Source organism: Dipodomys spectabilis, unplaced genomic scaffold (genome assembly GCF_019054845.1).
Source record: "Dipodomys spectabilis isolate Male_0828 unplaced genomic scaffold, ASM1905484v1 ptg000155l, whole genome shotgun sequence".
In the NCBI taxonomy this organism is placed as follows: domain Eukaryota; kingdom Metazoa; phylum Chordata; class Mammalia; order Rodentia; family Heteromyidae; genus Dipodomys; species Dipodomys spectabilis.
In genome coordinates, this window is record NW_024870832.1 from 4,593,338 (window position 1) to 4,609,169 (window position 15,832).

Genomic DNA, 15,832 nt, shown 5'->3' on the forward strand with positions numbered 1-15,832 from the left:
TCTCTCAGCTCTTAAGTTCAACTAGCACTCTACTACTTTGGCCACAGCACCACTTCTGGTTTTCTGGTGATTTACTAGAAGTAAGAGTTTCACAGCTATACCTGCCCAGGCTGACTTTGAGATCTGATCTTCAGATCTCACCCTTTTCAGTACCTAAGATTACAGGTGTGATCCATCAGAGACATACATTGTTTGTTTCTTTGTTTTTTCCATGAGGTACCTTTGGAGTTCTATTTATGGGGTTACTGTCAAATCTTGCTGTCTAATTTTTTTTCTCAGCTGTGGGTCTTGAACTGTGGTCCTGGGTGCTTTTGCTCAGCTCTTCAACTCAAGGTGAGTACATTACAAATTGAACCAAAGGAACACTTCCAACATTTTTGCTTATGTGGTGCTGAGGAATCGAACCCAGGGTCTCATGCATGCAAAGCAAGTATTCTACCACTGAGCAATCTTCCCAAACCAGTTACTGTTAAATCTGATGCCATGAAGCTTTCCTCCCCTTCTCTCTTCTTTTCCCTTTCCCTCCTTTCCCCTCTTCTCCACTACTCTCTTGTTTCTCTTTTTCCTTCTTTTTCCTGACCTTTTGCTTCCCTTCTCTCCCTCCTCCACTCATCTTCTTTTCCCTTTACATCTGAGATGAAGACTTGCTAGTATCACTATAGTTAGGTTTCTAACTTAGAAACACAGTAATAAACATACCTCATGGTTTTCTTGAGCTACTATTGGAGCTTGAACTCCAGGTCTCACAGTCAGTCAACTTCCTCACTCACTGTTGGCACTATCACTTGAGCCATACCTCTAACCTGTTCATTAGCTGCTTAGTTTGAGTTGTCTATCCAGGCTGGCTTGCAGACCTCAGTTTCCTCCTTACTAGCTAGGCTAAAATGACAGTCTTGAGCCAGAAGTACTTGCCTTGATTTTTCTTACCTCAACTTTAACATTAACACTTAATAGGATACTACAATAAAAGTTTATTGTTACTGGTTTATGTAGAATTAATATGCAACCTAAACTGAAATAGTTTATCTTTCAAATTAAGTGTTGTATTGTGTTTCTAACAATTGTAACTGTTCTAACTGTGGTAGATTTTCTTCACTAAGCAAATCGTTTATGCTGGAGGCATTGTTTTATAATTAATGCAATTTAATGTTATTGTGGAGATGATGTATAGAGAGATATAATGATATGAGTGAGGTAAAAATACCCTTCTTTTCATACAGTTTCTTCCATGTCTTCATTCTCTCCCAAATTCTCCCTCCTATACAACTCTTGAGTTGTATATTTTACTTTCATCTCCCTATTTCCTTCACATTCTATGGCTCTGCCACACCCACCAGAAGATATACATGTGAATACACCATACATAATTGAAAGCAATTGTTTTTATTTCACAAGTGAACTAAGAAAGTAGCTCCCTTTAATACTGAATAAATCACAATGATAGCACACATACATTTTTTACATATCCATTCTAGTTTCCCTCCGTTTGTTTTACTGTTAGATTATTAGAAACATATTGTTGGATTTTATTGTATTTATAACATAGATTTATTTGTCATACTGATTTCTAGACAATTTGTCTTCAGATCTATTCTCAGTGTGTCTGTCTTGGTAAATATAACAGCCTAGTGCTTTATAAACAGCACTTAGTAAAGATAATGCCATCCATGTGTGTGTTTCTAGTGGCCGTTTGTCTAGTTATACAGTCATTAAGAGGAGTATTATTTCTCCAATCATAATGATAGATTAAAGAAATTATTATTCTTTGGCCTTTTAATCATGTCTTTGTAGACTTTACATTTCAGCATAGAACTTTTGTTATACAGATTTATAATTTGCCTGTTATTATCAGTGCTCTGTGTCTGTGGTAACACAATTTATGCTGAGGTTCTTCTCCTTTCATATTATAACTATTTGTATTTTTCAGTATTCATTGTTGCTTATGGTATTTTTATACTGATTTATTTTTATTTCTGGATATTTAATGTATGTCTCTTTGGCTTATTCAGTTTGTTGTTCTGTTCAAATCAGACAGTACCTGATATATTTACTATTTTTATATTACAATATTAACATGGTTTCATTTTAGTGATTACTTTGCTATTTATTATGTTTGTCTCACCTGATGTGTATTTCTTCATTTGCTTTCATGTAACCTGCACACATCCTTCTATACAGTGCAAATCACCTCTAATATAATCTCCAGGGTATCTTCTATACACTGTAAATCACCTCTGATACCTATTACAATTTAAATCCTACTAAATAGTTGTTACAATATATTGTTCATAGGATAATGCCAGTTTTTTCAAAGACTGCATGTTTACTATAGGTGCATACTTTTTCAAGTATTTTGGTTCTATGGTTTGTTGAATTTGTGCAACAAAAAAGTAAGGCCTGATATATTCCTTTGAAAATGCTACTGTAGGTGCTGGAAAGGTGGCTCAGTGGAGAGTGCTTGCCTTGCATACATGAGGCCCTTGCTTAGGTTGCTCAGCACCATATAAACTAAAGAAGCTGGAAGTGGTGCTGTGGGTCCAGTAGTAGAGCAGTAGCCTTGAGCTGAAGAGCTGAGGGACAGAGCCCAGGCCCAGAGATCAAGCCGTGTGAATGATGAAAAGAAAAACATACCACAAATAACATAGTGCATATAATAATATTTAAAGGTGCTGGACACAAGTGTGTCATGGTGGTAAACCTGAGACCTGAGGATTGAGATTTCATCCAGCCCTTTCAGAAAAGTCAATGAAACACTTATCTACAATTAATCACCTAAAAATCCAGGAGCAAAAATTAATGGATGGCTCAAGTTATAGATCCTTAAGATAAAATGATCAGGGACAGCACCCAGACAATGAAATCAATACCTAATATTGGTATATTTTCTGTGATATATGGAAATAAATGCTACTTTTAAAAATTGAGTGGAATTGTGCAAAAATGCATACTGTTCAATAAACAATGAAATCAATTAAATCAACCATGTAATCAATCAAGTAATGAAATCAATACCTGGCTTATGTAACTTTGACGTGCATATATATATACATATATATACACATATTTATACATGTGTATATATACATATATATACACATACATGTGTATATAAAGATGCATATATATGTATGTATATATACATACATATATATATATACATATATATATGTATGTATATATACATACATATATATACATATATATGTATATGTATATATATATATATATCACCTTCACAATAATTCTTGTAAGAATGCAAGAACAACAGAAACATAGAATAAGTTCTCCTATGGATGTAGGTAGCATTTGGAGCAGGGAGGGTAAGCAGACATGGTAAAGGAGGTGAATATGGTTTAAAAGAAGTGTGTGTGTGTGTGTGTGTGTGTGTGTGTGGTGTTTATCAATGAAACTTGCTGACATTGTTTTTTTTTGTTTTCATTTGCTCATTTGTTGTTGTTGTTGTTGTTTGACATTCCTGGGGCTTGAACCCAGGTCATGAGAACTGTTCCTGAATTTCATTATGCTGAAGGCTACCACTCTACCACTTGAGCTACAGCACCAGTGCTTCTAGGGGTGTTTGGTGGTTGTTGTTGTTTATTAGGTACTGAGAAATCAAACCCAGTGCTCCATGTATACTAGGTAAGCACTTTATCACTAACCCACATTGCCATCCCCAACCACACTGTTTTTTTCTTTAAATGTCAAAAATGTGTTTATTAATAACTGTCTATAAAACCCAGCAGCATTGTCCTTGTTGACATGATCAGAGTTTCCCAGCCAGAGAGAGTAAGAGAGAGAGGCCAAGCACTGGGAACTAGGCTGGGTGTCAGGCACTTGACAGGCCTCATATCAAACACTCAGCACCCTGAGGCTGTGCTGAGTGGGACCGGGGAGGCCTGGATCCACCAGGAAGGCCCCTCTCTGCCTCCCAACCACACTGTTTTAAAAAAGGAGGCAGGGCTGGGAGTGTGGCTCAGTGGTAGAATGCTTGCCTTGCATACATGAGGCACTGGGTTCAATTCCTCCATGCCACATCAGCAGAAAATTCATTGTGACTTATCACCAATTAAATGCCAGAAAACTAGAAGTGACATTCTGGCTGGAAGTGGTGGCATGGTAGCCTTTAGTGAAAAGATTAGAGAATATGCCAGGCCCTCCCTGAGTTTAAACCCCACAACCAACAATTAAAAGAAAAAAGATAAAATCATGAACAAACAAAAACCTAAATACTTGCTCATTGCCTTTGTTCTTCTCTTTTTCTTTGTTATTGAAACTGTATACTTCCTGCCATTCTATTTTCTACATTCTTCCTTTCACTTTGGGCGATTGAAACTTGGGATTTGCACATCGAAGGTGGATACTACATACCAACCTATTCTTTCTTCTTTTAACATAAAAATTCTGCTTATAGGACAGGCAAGGTAGCTAAGTGGTACAGTGCTTGCATTGCATGAATGAGGAGCTGGGTTCTATTCCTCAGGTCCACATGCACAGAAAAACCAGGAAGTAGTGCTGTGGCTCAAGTGGTAGAATGCTACACTTTAGCAAAAGCAGCACAGGGACAGCACCTGGCCTCTGAGTTCAAGCCTAAGGACCAGCAAAACAAAATGTCTGCTCATTTAGGCAATACTTCCCCTTCAATTTAAATGACAAACTTACAAGTGACTTTAGTTCACTTTCAATACTACTGTCCTCCTTTCCAGTGAGTGCAGGGGCCGCACACAGAAGAGACTCTATGCCTCTGCTGTCACTTGTAAACTAGCTGTTGTACAACAGTAAGCATCAACACATACATTTCTGTTGTTATTATTTTAAACACAATGGGATTTGTAAGGGTTGGTAAAAATAACTGAAGGAAACCTTTCCTTTTCACTTATTGGTTGTGATTGTAATGGATCTATCTTGCTGAGGACTTAAGTCTGACACTCTTGTCATTTGAGTTCTCGCTGAACTACTTTTCAATTTGTTTTCTTCTTAGGACACACACACACACACACACACACACACACACAAATATCCTGAAGAATTTTAACTAGTTCATCAGACAATAGTTTTACTACCAATTCTTCTTGTCCACAGCAATTGTATCATCTACATAAGACAAGACAATTACATTAGGCCACTGGCTTAACTTGACTAACAGGTCCCTGTGTCAACAGTCAGCCCTCCTGAAACCTGGGCACACCATGTCCCATGCTAGATTTGCCATGTGGTACTGGTGGTGTACTGATGGGTAGCACAGGCCCTGTTCTGGTCTCCTCACTCCTGTCCCAAGGGGCCTGCCAGGTTTGCATATTGCATGAAGACTTTGGCACTGTGCTCCTCTCCTTGGCTGGCTCCTCACCAATCTTTTCTTTCCTGTATCTTCCATTTTGAGGTCTGGCCTAGACTATGAGCCCAGCCAACTTCCAACACACCTGATGAAGTCTCCACATCCAACTATTGGTAACAAACATTTAATTTAGAATGCATGTATAAAGATTTGGCTTGGTTTTGCTCAGACCCCATGGACAAGTGAAGAAAAGATGGTTGGCTCTGGATGCCCCAGGTAGTGATCTTCTCAAAGTACTGACAACTCTATAACAGGGACTTCATTCAAGGATGTTTCTGATCCAGAAACCTGACCAAAAAAATTTAAAAGAACTTCACCATTTATTGGGGAAATAGAAAAGAGAGGTTAGGACATTTCTCAAAGGAGCAGGAAAAATGTAAACTTAATACTATGCTAATTATGGGGGGAAAATGACCTAGAGGTGGACAACAATAAAGATATAAGTGCTCAAGGTAATGGAAGGAGGCCTTGTGTGATCCCTGAGGTTCTAGTGAAAATCCTATGATAGCCATGTTCAGTACCCACTGTGCTCAGTATCTGAGCTTCTTTCCCTTCCAGTCACTCTGAGCTGCATCATTCCAGGTTAACCTCAGGAAGAAACAAGGATTCACCTAAAATCCTGTTCTCTCATTGGGGTCAAGATTGCTTGGAACTGGAGGTTTTAGGTTAAATACTTAGATCTGGAGAGAAGACTCGCCAGGGTCATGACTTTGAGTCAAATGAATTGCCCCTGCTGATGATATTACAAACTTCTGTAACTTAGATGTGACTATGTTTGTATACTTTATCCAGTAATATTCAATGAATGGCTATTGAAAATAATCTAATTTAGAGTTGAAATCTTTGAACAAAGGCAGAACTCTTCTAAAGCCTAACTTTGGATATTGCTACAGGATGAACCTTGTGGTAGGACCGTTGACATTCTGAAAAATTATACAACTTTTTTTTTTTTCTAGTTTCCAATATATATATTTTTTAAATTTAATTTTATTTTATTTGAGAACATACGGTACAGAGGGGTTACAATTATATGGGAAGGATAATGCATACATTTCTTACCAAGCATTGCAGCCTCCTCCTTTGTTTACCCTTCACCTCCCTTCCCAGCCTCCCCCCTTCCCCCCACCCAATCCTTCCCCCCCTCCCCTCCCCCACACCGACATTGTAAAGTTCATTTTTGACATGACATTTTGTACTTCTCATTGTTGCAACAGGTCCACCTGAATCCTTAAACGACTTGTTTGTCCCCCTCTCCTCCACAAGTTATACTGACATCAAATATAGCAAAAGCGGGGGTTACACTGTGGGGGAGAAACATACAAAGAAACAAAGAAATAATCTTATAAATGCGTTAGAAACACATGCATGAAAGAAAAAAAAACATTAAAATACATATTTAAGGGATCGTTTTCCTAACATCACATTATCTGACCTTTTCCGCTTGACTCATACATATACTAGATATTGCATATAAGGGAAACCATAACCCACGCTTAGTGATTAGGTCTCAGGTGGATATGTACCCAAGTCATGGTTCACCACTTCTCTTCTCAGGACATAGGAGCTTTTAGAATGAGTTGAAAATAAACCTGTCATTCACCCCTGGGAGTGGCCTTGAAATAAAGTGCAATTCATAAGGGAAGAACAACAAAAGTGCTTCTACACATCTGGACAGAACAGACTGAAAAGAGTATTTCTCGTACATCTGTGTGCACACAGTGGCAGAGCATTGTCTTCTCGTTCAAATATATTGGTATTCTGGGATCTTAAATGATCACTATTGACTCCTTCTATTCTTATGATACTGTTTCAAGTATACTGAAATATTTGGCCACATTTTATATGTTGAGATCTCTCTTGGAATGTCTAATTCCACACCTTACAGATGTGGACCGCATTGTCTACATAGTAACTTGAACCTCTGCAAGGCCCTATGAACTAGTCAGAAACATAAATGTATATTCAAGTGCATTCACTTGAAAAGATACCCAACTATTTGTGACAATCTATCATTACCATTATAAGACATTTCAATATCAACTTCAATTGAGGGACAATGACTATCCCTATGGAGTATTTTGGGTTTCTACAAGAATGGAAACTTTCCTGCACGAAGGACAAAGAAACCATTTTTACAAAATATCTTCCTTGGCCTTGGAGTTCTTTCTACTCAGGGCCTGGGTACTGTCCGTGAACTTTTGTAATGAAGGAATAAAAGTGATGACAGACTATCAACTTGATTCACAGCACTACTTGTGGGAAATTTGGTCATAATTGGCTATAAGAGTCTCACAGCATTTCCTACCTAGTTGGCCTTTCAATTGTGATTTTAAACCTCATACTCTTGAGCAACTAAGAATTCCGATATGAAGCACCAGTGCCCTGTTAGATCAGGAGATCTTAACTACTTGATCCAAGCAGGACTCATGGTTTCCACAGAATAGGATATAAAATTCATAACATCATATAGACATATGCAAAGGTCCTTATACAATCTCAATAAAGGACTGTTTACCTATCATTCTGTAAACCACATCCAAATTCTTCCACTAAATATTTGGAAGAATGCATTGTTTGCACAGATAATATTAGTGATCCTCAGTTTGAATTCAGGGGCAAAAATTTGTGAGGCTTCCTTTACCTTCTATACCAGATTCCCTTTTGTATCACTGATTTTTCACCTTAGGGTCTTGCTTCTTTGTCTGGGCCTTACAACACACTAATTTTTTTTGTTTTGTTTTGTTTTTTGGGGTCCGGTAGTGAGGCCTGAACTCTGGGTCTGGGCGCTGTCCCTCAGCTCTTCAGCTCAAGGCTAGCGCCCTACCACTTGAGCCACAGCGCCACTTCCGGCTTTTTTCTTTTTGCTTATGTGGTGCTGAGGAATCGAACCCAGGGCCTCATGCATGCAAGGCAAGCACTCTACCACTGAGCCACCTTCCCATCCCACACTAATTTTTTTTAAATGCCTCCAGGATATCTTTTTTTTGGGGGGGGTCCAGTCATGGGGCCTGGGGCCTGAACTCTGGGCCTGCGGGCTGTCCCTCAGCATTTCAGCTGAAGGCTAGTGCTCTACCACTTGAGCCACAGCACCACTTCCAGCTTTTTTCTTTTTGCTTATGTGGTGCTGAGGAATCAAACCCAGGGCCTCAGGCATGCAAGGCAAGCACTCTACCACTGAGCCACCTTCCCAGTCCTCTCCAGGATATCTTTAATTACATAACTATACAGTGGCATTTATCTTGGCTCTAGAAATTCTAAATTTAGTTCAACCTTTGTGTTTCTGTAAAAGAAGACAGTATATTTGTTGGAAACCAAATTTTGGAAGATGGAATACTGGAGTCCTTATTACACAGCTAGCCGTCTGCAAGCAGCCTTATGTAACAAAGACTTGCAGTCCACAAATACATTTAGACAGCTTGGAAACAGGACAGAAAGGAAAAAAAAAGAATAAAAACAACAGTAAGAAACCAATGCAGAGCTGGGAAGGTGGCTCAGTGGTAGAACACTTGCCTCGCATGCATGAGGCCCTGGGTTCGATTCCTCAGCACCACATAAGCAAAAAGAAAAAAAAAAGCCAGAAGTGGTGCTGTGGCTCAAGTGGTAGAGTGCTAGCCTGAAGAGCTGAGGAACAGCACCCGGGCCCAGAGTTCAGGCGCACGACCAGACCAAAAAAAAAAAAAAAGAAACCAATGCAGCACCAAGAGAGTAATGAATTGGCACATTAGGATGAGCAGAGACAAGCCAGGAGACCGGAAACAGGACATGATCACAGAGACATGTACCATGGCATCTAGGGCCACTTGTGGTCCAGCCTCAATAAGACCTAAGCAGGAGGCAGGTCTATAGGAAATTCCAGTCCCAGGCACTGGACTAACAGATTGAGTAACATATCAGCCAAATGCTCACCCCTGCTTCCAGGGAACCAGCCATACCTATCAGTTGGGTGGCAAGTGATGGATGGGGGCATCTCCTTTCCCCTGCATGAAGAGAAGATGCCAGACCCCACCATCCACCATGTGGCCAATAGGGCACCAGCCACACCTGACCTCCTTACTTAATATTACTGAATTATTAAATCAATTTATAAAATGTTACAGCCTCCTTATCATTTTGTAAACAGTTCAAGAATTTCCTGTTTGTAAAAGCCATTTGTCCTGAGCCCCACCTCTGAAAGAATAATTCTCACATTCACCCAAAAATTAAACATTCTTCTTTTGAATAGTTTATTTCTTCCTTCTTCCTCATTCCTTCCCTTCCTCTTTCCCTCTCTCACTTCCCTCCCTCCTTCCTCCCTCCTTCCTTCCTTCCTTCCTTCCTTCCTTCCTTCCTTCCTCTCTCAGGGCCTAGAACTGATGCTGTATCTCAAGTGGCATATGATTTTATTTTTTTGTTACCTTCAATTTTTGTGAGAGATTGATCAATATCTTTGTGTGCTTGATTATTTCCCCTAATGTTATATCCACTTTGGCCTGATATAACACAGGTGAGACACATCGTTCACACTGGTATTTTGTAATAGCTCACTCAGCAGAACAACTAAATATGCTAAGAGTGAATCAATCACAAGTTGCTCATCACCAGTGATTAATTAAAGAAAAGAGCAAGCACTGAAGACACTTTGGGGTTCTCCCCCAAGGCAAAATGCAGAGATTCTAGTCTTTATTAATCCATCATATTTTTTAAAATATATATTTTATTTATAAAGATACTGTATAGATTGGTTATACCATTATATGAGTTAGGTCATGAATACATTTCCTATTGAGCATTGTTACCCCTCCGAGAAAGACTTCAGTACTATATATATACTGCAATAAGGACTAATATCTTCCATTAGATCTTCCATTCAAAAACTGAACTGGAATAAGTAAGTCATCTGTACTATAAGGTATGGATCACACATACAGAGGGAGACTTAAGAGAACAGTAGAAAAATGGTTGTTCTCATGTTCTTGCCTCCTATCATAACACTCTTTACTCGACTATTGTTCCCCTAACTATGTTGGAGATGATCTGAATCCAGTCCTAAAGGGCCAGAACTCATATTTCTAAGAAGAGTTTATCAAATTACTCTGATACACCATTCCTTAGTATAAAAGACACAAGTTAATAACTTCAATCTCTGAATTACTTGTCGAGACTGCTTGTTTCTACATGCTTTGGATAATATTGAAGGACACCATCCCCACTCAACACAATGAGAAATGTTGGCTCAAAGAGAGCTGAAGAGTGAAGAATGGTTTCCCATCACATCTAAATTACCTCTGCCATGAAGAATTTCTCTGTATAATTTACAGAGGTTCTCTGACAATGATTTTCCTACATTGGGTTTCTTTCCGGAGTGAATGTTTTAATAATTGTTGAAGGTTGGCTTCTGGTTGAAAGACTTCCTCTCATGTTTATATTGACAGAAATTCTGTCATGTGGCCAGGTCTCTGATACCTGTATAGATGTGACTTCTGGCAAAATGTTTTCTATACTCATAATTTCTCTCCTGTGTATGATCACACTTATGCTGAGGACTCAATTCTGATTGAAAGTCATTTCAAATAGGTTCTATTCACTACTTTATTTTCTCCTATGTGAGTCAGTTCTCTGATGAACACTGAGGTATTCTTTTCAGATCGAAGGATTTCCACAATTGTAATATTTTTAACATTCCTCCACTGTGTGTTCTATGAACTTGGATACATGGTAAAGGACTTTCCACATTTGTTACATTTGTATTTTCTCATCTGTGTCTGTTCTCTGATGCAAACTGAGTTATGACTTTTTTAGAAAACCTTTACATTTTTCCTACAAATGATTTCTCTCCTCTTTGTGTATGTGTGTGTGTGAGGGAGAGAGAGTGTGTGTCTGTGTGTGTCTGTGTGTGTCTGTGTGTTTTGTGTGTTCTGTGAACCCAGAGCTGTGTCTTCTAGTTGAAGGACTCCACATCTGCTATATCATAAGGTCTCTATCCTGTATTATTTCTGTATTGCAATTTCAATTTTCTTACAGATCAAAGACTTTCCCCATTTGGTACAGTCCTAAGTTATTTCATTTGTGTGAATCAACTTATGTGTGTTAAGCTGTGACCTCCAGGTCTTTCCACACTGTTTGCATTCATAAGGTTTCTCTCCTTGTGTTCTGTGATGGATGTTAAGGTTTGCCTTCCAGGTGAAAGAATTTCCATGCCTGCTACATACATAACATTTCTCTCTGGTGGGTTTTTTCTGATGGACAGAAAGGTGTATTTTCTGGGTGAAACACTTTCCACATAGGTTACATTCATAAAATTTCTCTCCTGTGTGTGCTCTCTGGTGGACAGTAAGGTGTAGTTTCTGGCTGACAATCCTTCCACACATATAACATTGATAAGGTTTCTTTCCTGTGTGTTTTCTGATGGACAGTGCAGTTTGACTTCTGGGTGAAAGACTTTCCACACATGTTACATTCATAAGGTTTCTCTCTTGTGTGTGTTCTGTGGTGGACAGTAAGGTATGACTTATTGGTGAAAGACTTTCCACACGTGTTACATTCATAAGGTTTCTCTCCTGTGTGTGTTCTCTGGTGGACAGTAAGGTGTATCTTCTTGGTGAAAGATTTTCCACATATGTTACATTCATAAGGTTTCTCTCTAGTATGTGTTCTCTGGTGGACAGTAAGGTTTGATTTCTTGGCGAAAGACTTTCCACACACGTTACATTCATGAGGTTTCTCTCCTGTGTGTGGTCTCTGGTGGCTAGTAAGATATGCTTTGCAGGTGAAAGACTTTCCACAAATGTTACACTCATAAGGTTTCTCTCCTGTGTGTGTTCTCTGGTGGACAGTAAGTTGTGACTTCTGGGTGAAAGACTTTCCACACAAGTTACATTCATAAGGTTTCTCTCCTGTGTGTGTTCTCTGGTGGCCAGTAAGGTGTATCTTCTTGGTGAAAGATTTTCCACACATGTTACATTCATAAGATTTCTCTCTAGTATGTGTTCTCTGGTGGTCAATAAGGTTTGACTTCTTGGCAAAAGACTTTCCACACACGTTACATTCATGAGGTTTCTCTCCTGTGTGTGGTCTCTGGTGGTTAGTAAGATATGCTTTGCAGGTGAAAGACTTTCCACAAATGTTACACTCATAAGGTTTCTCTCCTGTGTGTGTTCTCTGGTGGACAGTAAGTTGTGACTTCTGGGTGAAAGACTTTCTACACAAGTTACATTCATAAGGTTTCTTTCCTGTGTGTGTTATCTGATGGACAGTGAGAGTTGACTTCCGGGTGAAGGACTTTCCACACAAGTTACATTCATAAATTTTCTCTCTGTGTGTTCTCTGGTGTCTAGTAAGATATGCCTTGCAGGTGAAAGACTTTCCGCAAATGTTACATTCAAAAGGTTTCTCTGTTTTGTGTGTTCTTTCGTGGCTAGTAAGCTTTGATTTTTGGGTGAAAGACTTTCGACACACATTACATTCATAAGGATTCTGTCCTGTGTGTGTTCTCTGAGGGACAACAGGGTGGGTCTTCTCAGTGAAAGACTTTTCACACTCTTTACATTCATCAACTACAGAAGACACATGAGGACTGTATGCAGCATACATCTTACCAGGTTCACAGAAAACACCCATGTTCTGACAGCCAGTGACCTTTTCTATCCTCATCCCTAAGGAGTTTGCATTATTCTTAATCAGTTCTGACTTCTGTATGGAGCTCAAATGAAAACTTCTTGTAAGTCTCACTTTTTCCTCCCCTGAGTTACTATTCATGACTGCTACTTCAGAGAGATATTTATAGTGACTTTCCTGACAGGTGCTAATCACATCCTCCATTTCTGGGGCATCTATAATGAGTAATAGAAAAATAGACAAAAACATAAATGAGATCTATAAATTCCTTAATGTAAAGATATTTTCTCACATCTGTTACAAGATTTTCAAATATCAAAGCATTGCTTTATGCAGAATATATACTTTTCTCTGCAATGTAGTAATTAAGAAAGTAGTACTGACATTTTACAATGGAAAATAATGTTTTTCTGTATTTAAGATTTTTCTATTTTTCTCAAGGAAATATTTACTGAAATTATTCATCTATGTACTCTTAATGCTTCGATTCTGAATCTCCCTCAATGCCCAGCACCACTGATAAGAAATTGTCCCGATCAGAGGATAGCAGCCCTAGCATACACCTATTTTCTTCCTACCTGCATAATACTAGTTTAAAAGAAAATGAGATCTCCTTTCTACATTTCTTGTTGTCATTTTCTCTTTAAGAATGACTTCTGTACAGACAAAGAGAATTGGTAACATTAAGTACACTGGCACACCAAATTCAGTTTGTCTCCACATGAATTCTGGATTGACAATTCCTTGATACAAAGGATCACCTAGTTCTCTCCCACACATGACTCAGGGGCTCTAGGAATACTATCACTCTGTACAGCTCAAGATAAACAGATCAACTGGGCTCTGGATCTATCATCACCATTCAAGATGCTTTAACTCACCTGTGAAATTCTTGTCTGAGGCTTCTCTTACCCATGGTTCTGCCCCTTGCTCCAGCTTCACAATCAATTCAGGTTTAGGAACACAGTGCCCTGTGATTAAGAAATAGTGGAGAACAATTGTTCTTGCTGGGTCATCATTAATGTAAGGTTGCAGACATCCTGTTCACAAGGTTGCTCCTAAATCTGGTGTCTTAATTGTTTTTGTAGGGGGTATGTCCAGTTGTGGGGCCTGAACTCTGGGCCTGGGAGCTGTCTCTCAGCTCTTAAGCACAAGGCTAGCACTCTATCACTTCAGCCACAATGGCAATTCCAGCTTTTTTTTTTCTGCTTATGTGGTGCTGAGGAATCAAACACAGGGCCTCAGGCATGCAAAGCAATTGCTCTACCACTGAGCCATCTTCCCAGCCCATGGTTTCTCAATTCTTAACAACTCCATGGTGGAGTTTCCCCCAGCTTTTAGTTTATTGTGCCAATTGTGTGGCTTGAACTCAGCTCTTTTGCTAAAAGCTAGCATTCTACTTCTTTGAGTCTTGGCTACATTTCTAGTTTTTGAATGGTTAACTGGAGATAAGAGTCTCATGGTCATTTTTCTACAGTTGCTGGCTTCAAACTAAAATCTTCAGATTTCAGCCTCCAGAGTATCTAGGATTCCAAGCTTGAAGCACTAAACCATGTGTCAAGTTTGGCTTACAAATACACACTTTAAACTACTGATTTCCAGATCATACTGTCAGTAATAATGTATATTCTCTCTAGACTGTAGATCCACCTATAATAATCACCCCAAGGCTGGGAACTCAGTCTCTTATTAGTGGATCATAGTTTAGAAATTTTGCCAACTACTGATTTGCCTTCTTAAAGAATGAGAACAAAATTAGCTCTTGAGTTACATATAATGAAGTTGAAGTTTCCCTTACAAAGAAATGACACTTCCCATGAAGTGGAATCTTTTTTTTTTTTTTTTTTTTAAGAAATGTAATGATGCAAAGGCTTATACCTGTAACACTTCCTTTAGGAGGTGACATCAGAAGAGGCAGGCTTGAAACCAACCTGGGCATGGAAACCCAGAATATACCCCAAAACAAAAGCCAAAATGGAGTTGTGGCTCATGCAGTAGTGCAAAAGGCAAACAACACCAAGCTCCTAGACCTCAATTTGGCTGGCTTTTATACTAGCAGTTTTTAACCTGGGAATGGACTGGAATCTTATACCTAAATAACATGAACAGTCAAATATCTACAAAATAAAAGCACTTGATCTTCCAATTAAAAGCGACCTTTGCTCACCCAAGGACATGAGGTTGCTATAGGTCTCCAGCATTACATCTCTGTGAAGGGTCCGCTGACTAGTATCCAGATCCTGCCACTCCTTCCAGGTGAAGTCCACAGCCACATCATCAAATGACATCAGCTTCTGTAATGGCATATTTCCATGAAGAAATCAGACCTGGGTAATGAGAATTCCAATCTGGAATTTCATTATGCTGCAGGTATGCTTTTGTCTTATATAAAATGTTTGCAGCTTGCTGTGTTATCTATTCACTGGGGAAATTAAATAGCAAATTAGAAATATTTGACAACATATAAACCTGGTCATTAAAATACACAGATTGGCAGGGCACTGGTGGCTAATGCCTGTAATCATAGCTATTGAGGAGGCTGAGGTCTGAGGATCAAGGTTCAAGGCCAGCCCAGGCAGGAAAATGCCTGAGACTCTTATGTCCAATAAACCACCAGAAAACTGAAAATAGCACTGTGACTCAAGTGGTAGAGCACTTACCTTGATCTGAAGACCTGAGGGACAATAACCAGGCCCATAATTCAAGCCCTGAGACCAATAAAAAAATTACAGTTTCTCTAATGCATGCAATCATATTGCTGCTGCTAGCAATAGAGACAAGATAAAAATTTAAGGACAAATGGCATGACAACATTAAATCTAAGGAGGTATCTTAAAAATTATATTATCATTTTTTGGTAAAATTTTAGTACATATCAGTTTGACAGTGAATTAATCAAATATTTTT

General features: G+C 38.9%; 1 protein-coding gene across 1 annotated transcript in view; it reads right to left on the bottom strand.

Moving 5' to 3' along the window:
- LOC122118564 (zinc finger protein 2 homolog) overlaps nucleotides 1–12,961 on the bottom strand; it is a 55,395-nt gene extending 42,434 nt beyond the window's left edge. Inside the window, 2 exon segments of the mRNA XM_042692406.1 lie at nucleotides 11,601–11,710; nucleotides 11,712–12,961. Coding sequence (XP_042548340.1) covers nucleotides 11,601–11,710; nucleotides 11,712–12,961 — 1,360 coding nt within the window.
- Nucleotides 12,962–15,832: the final 2,871 nt, after the last annotated feature.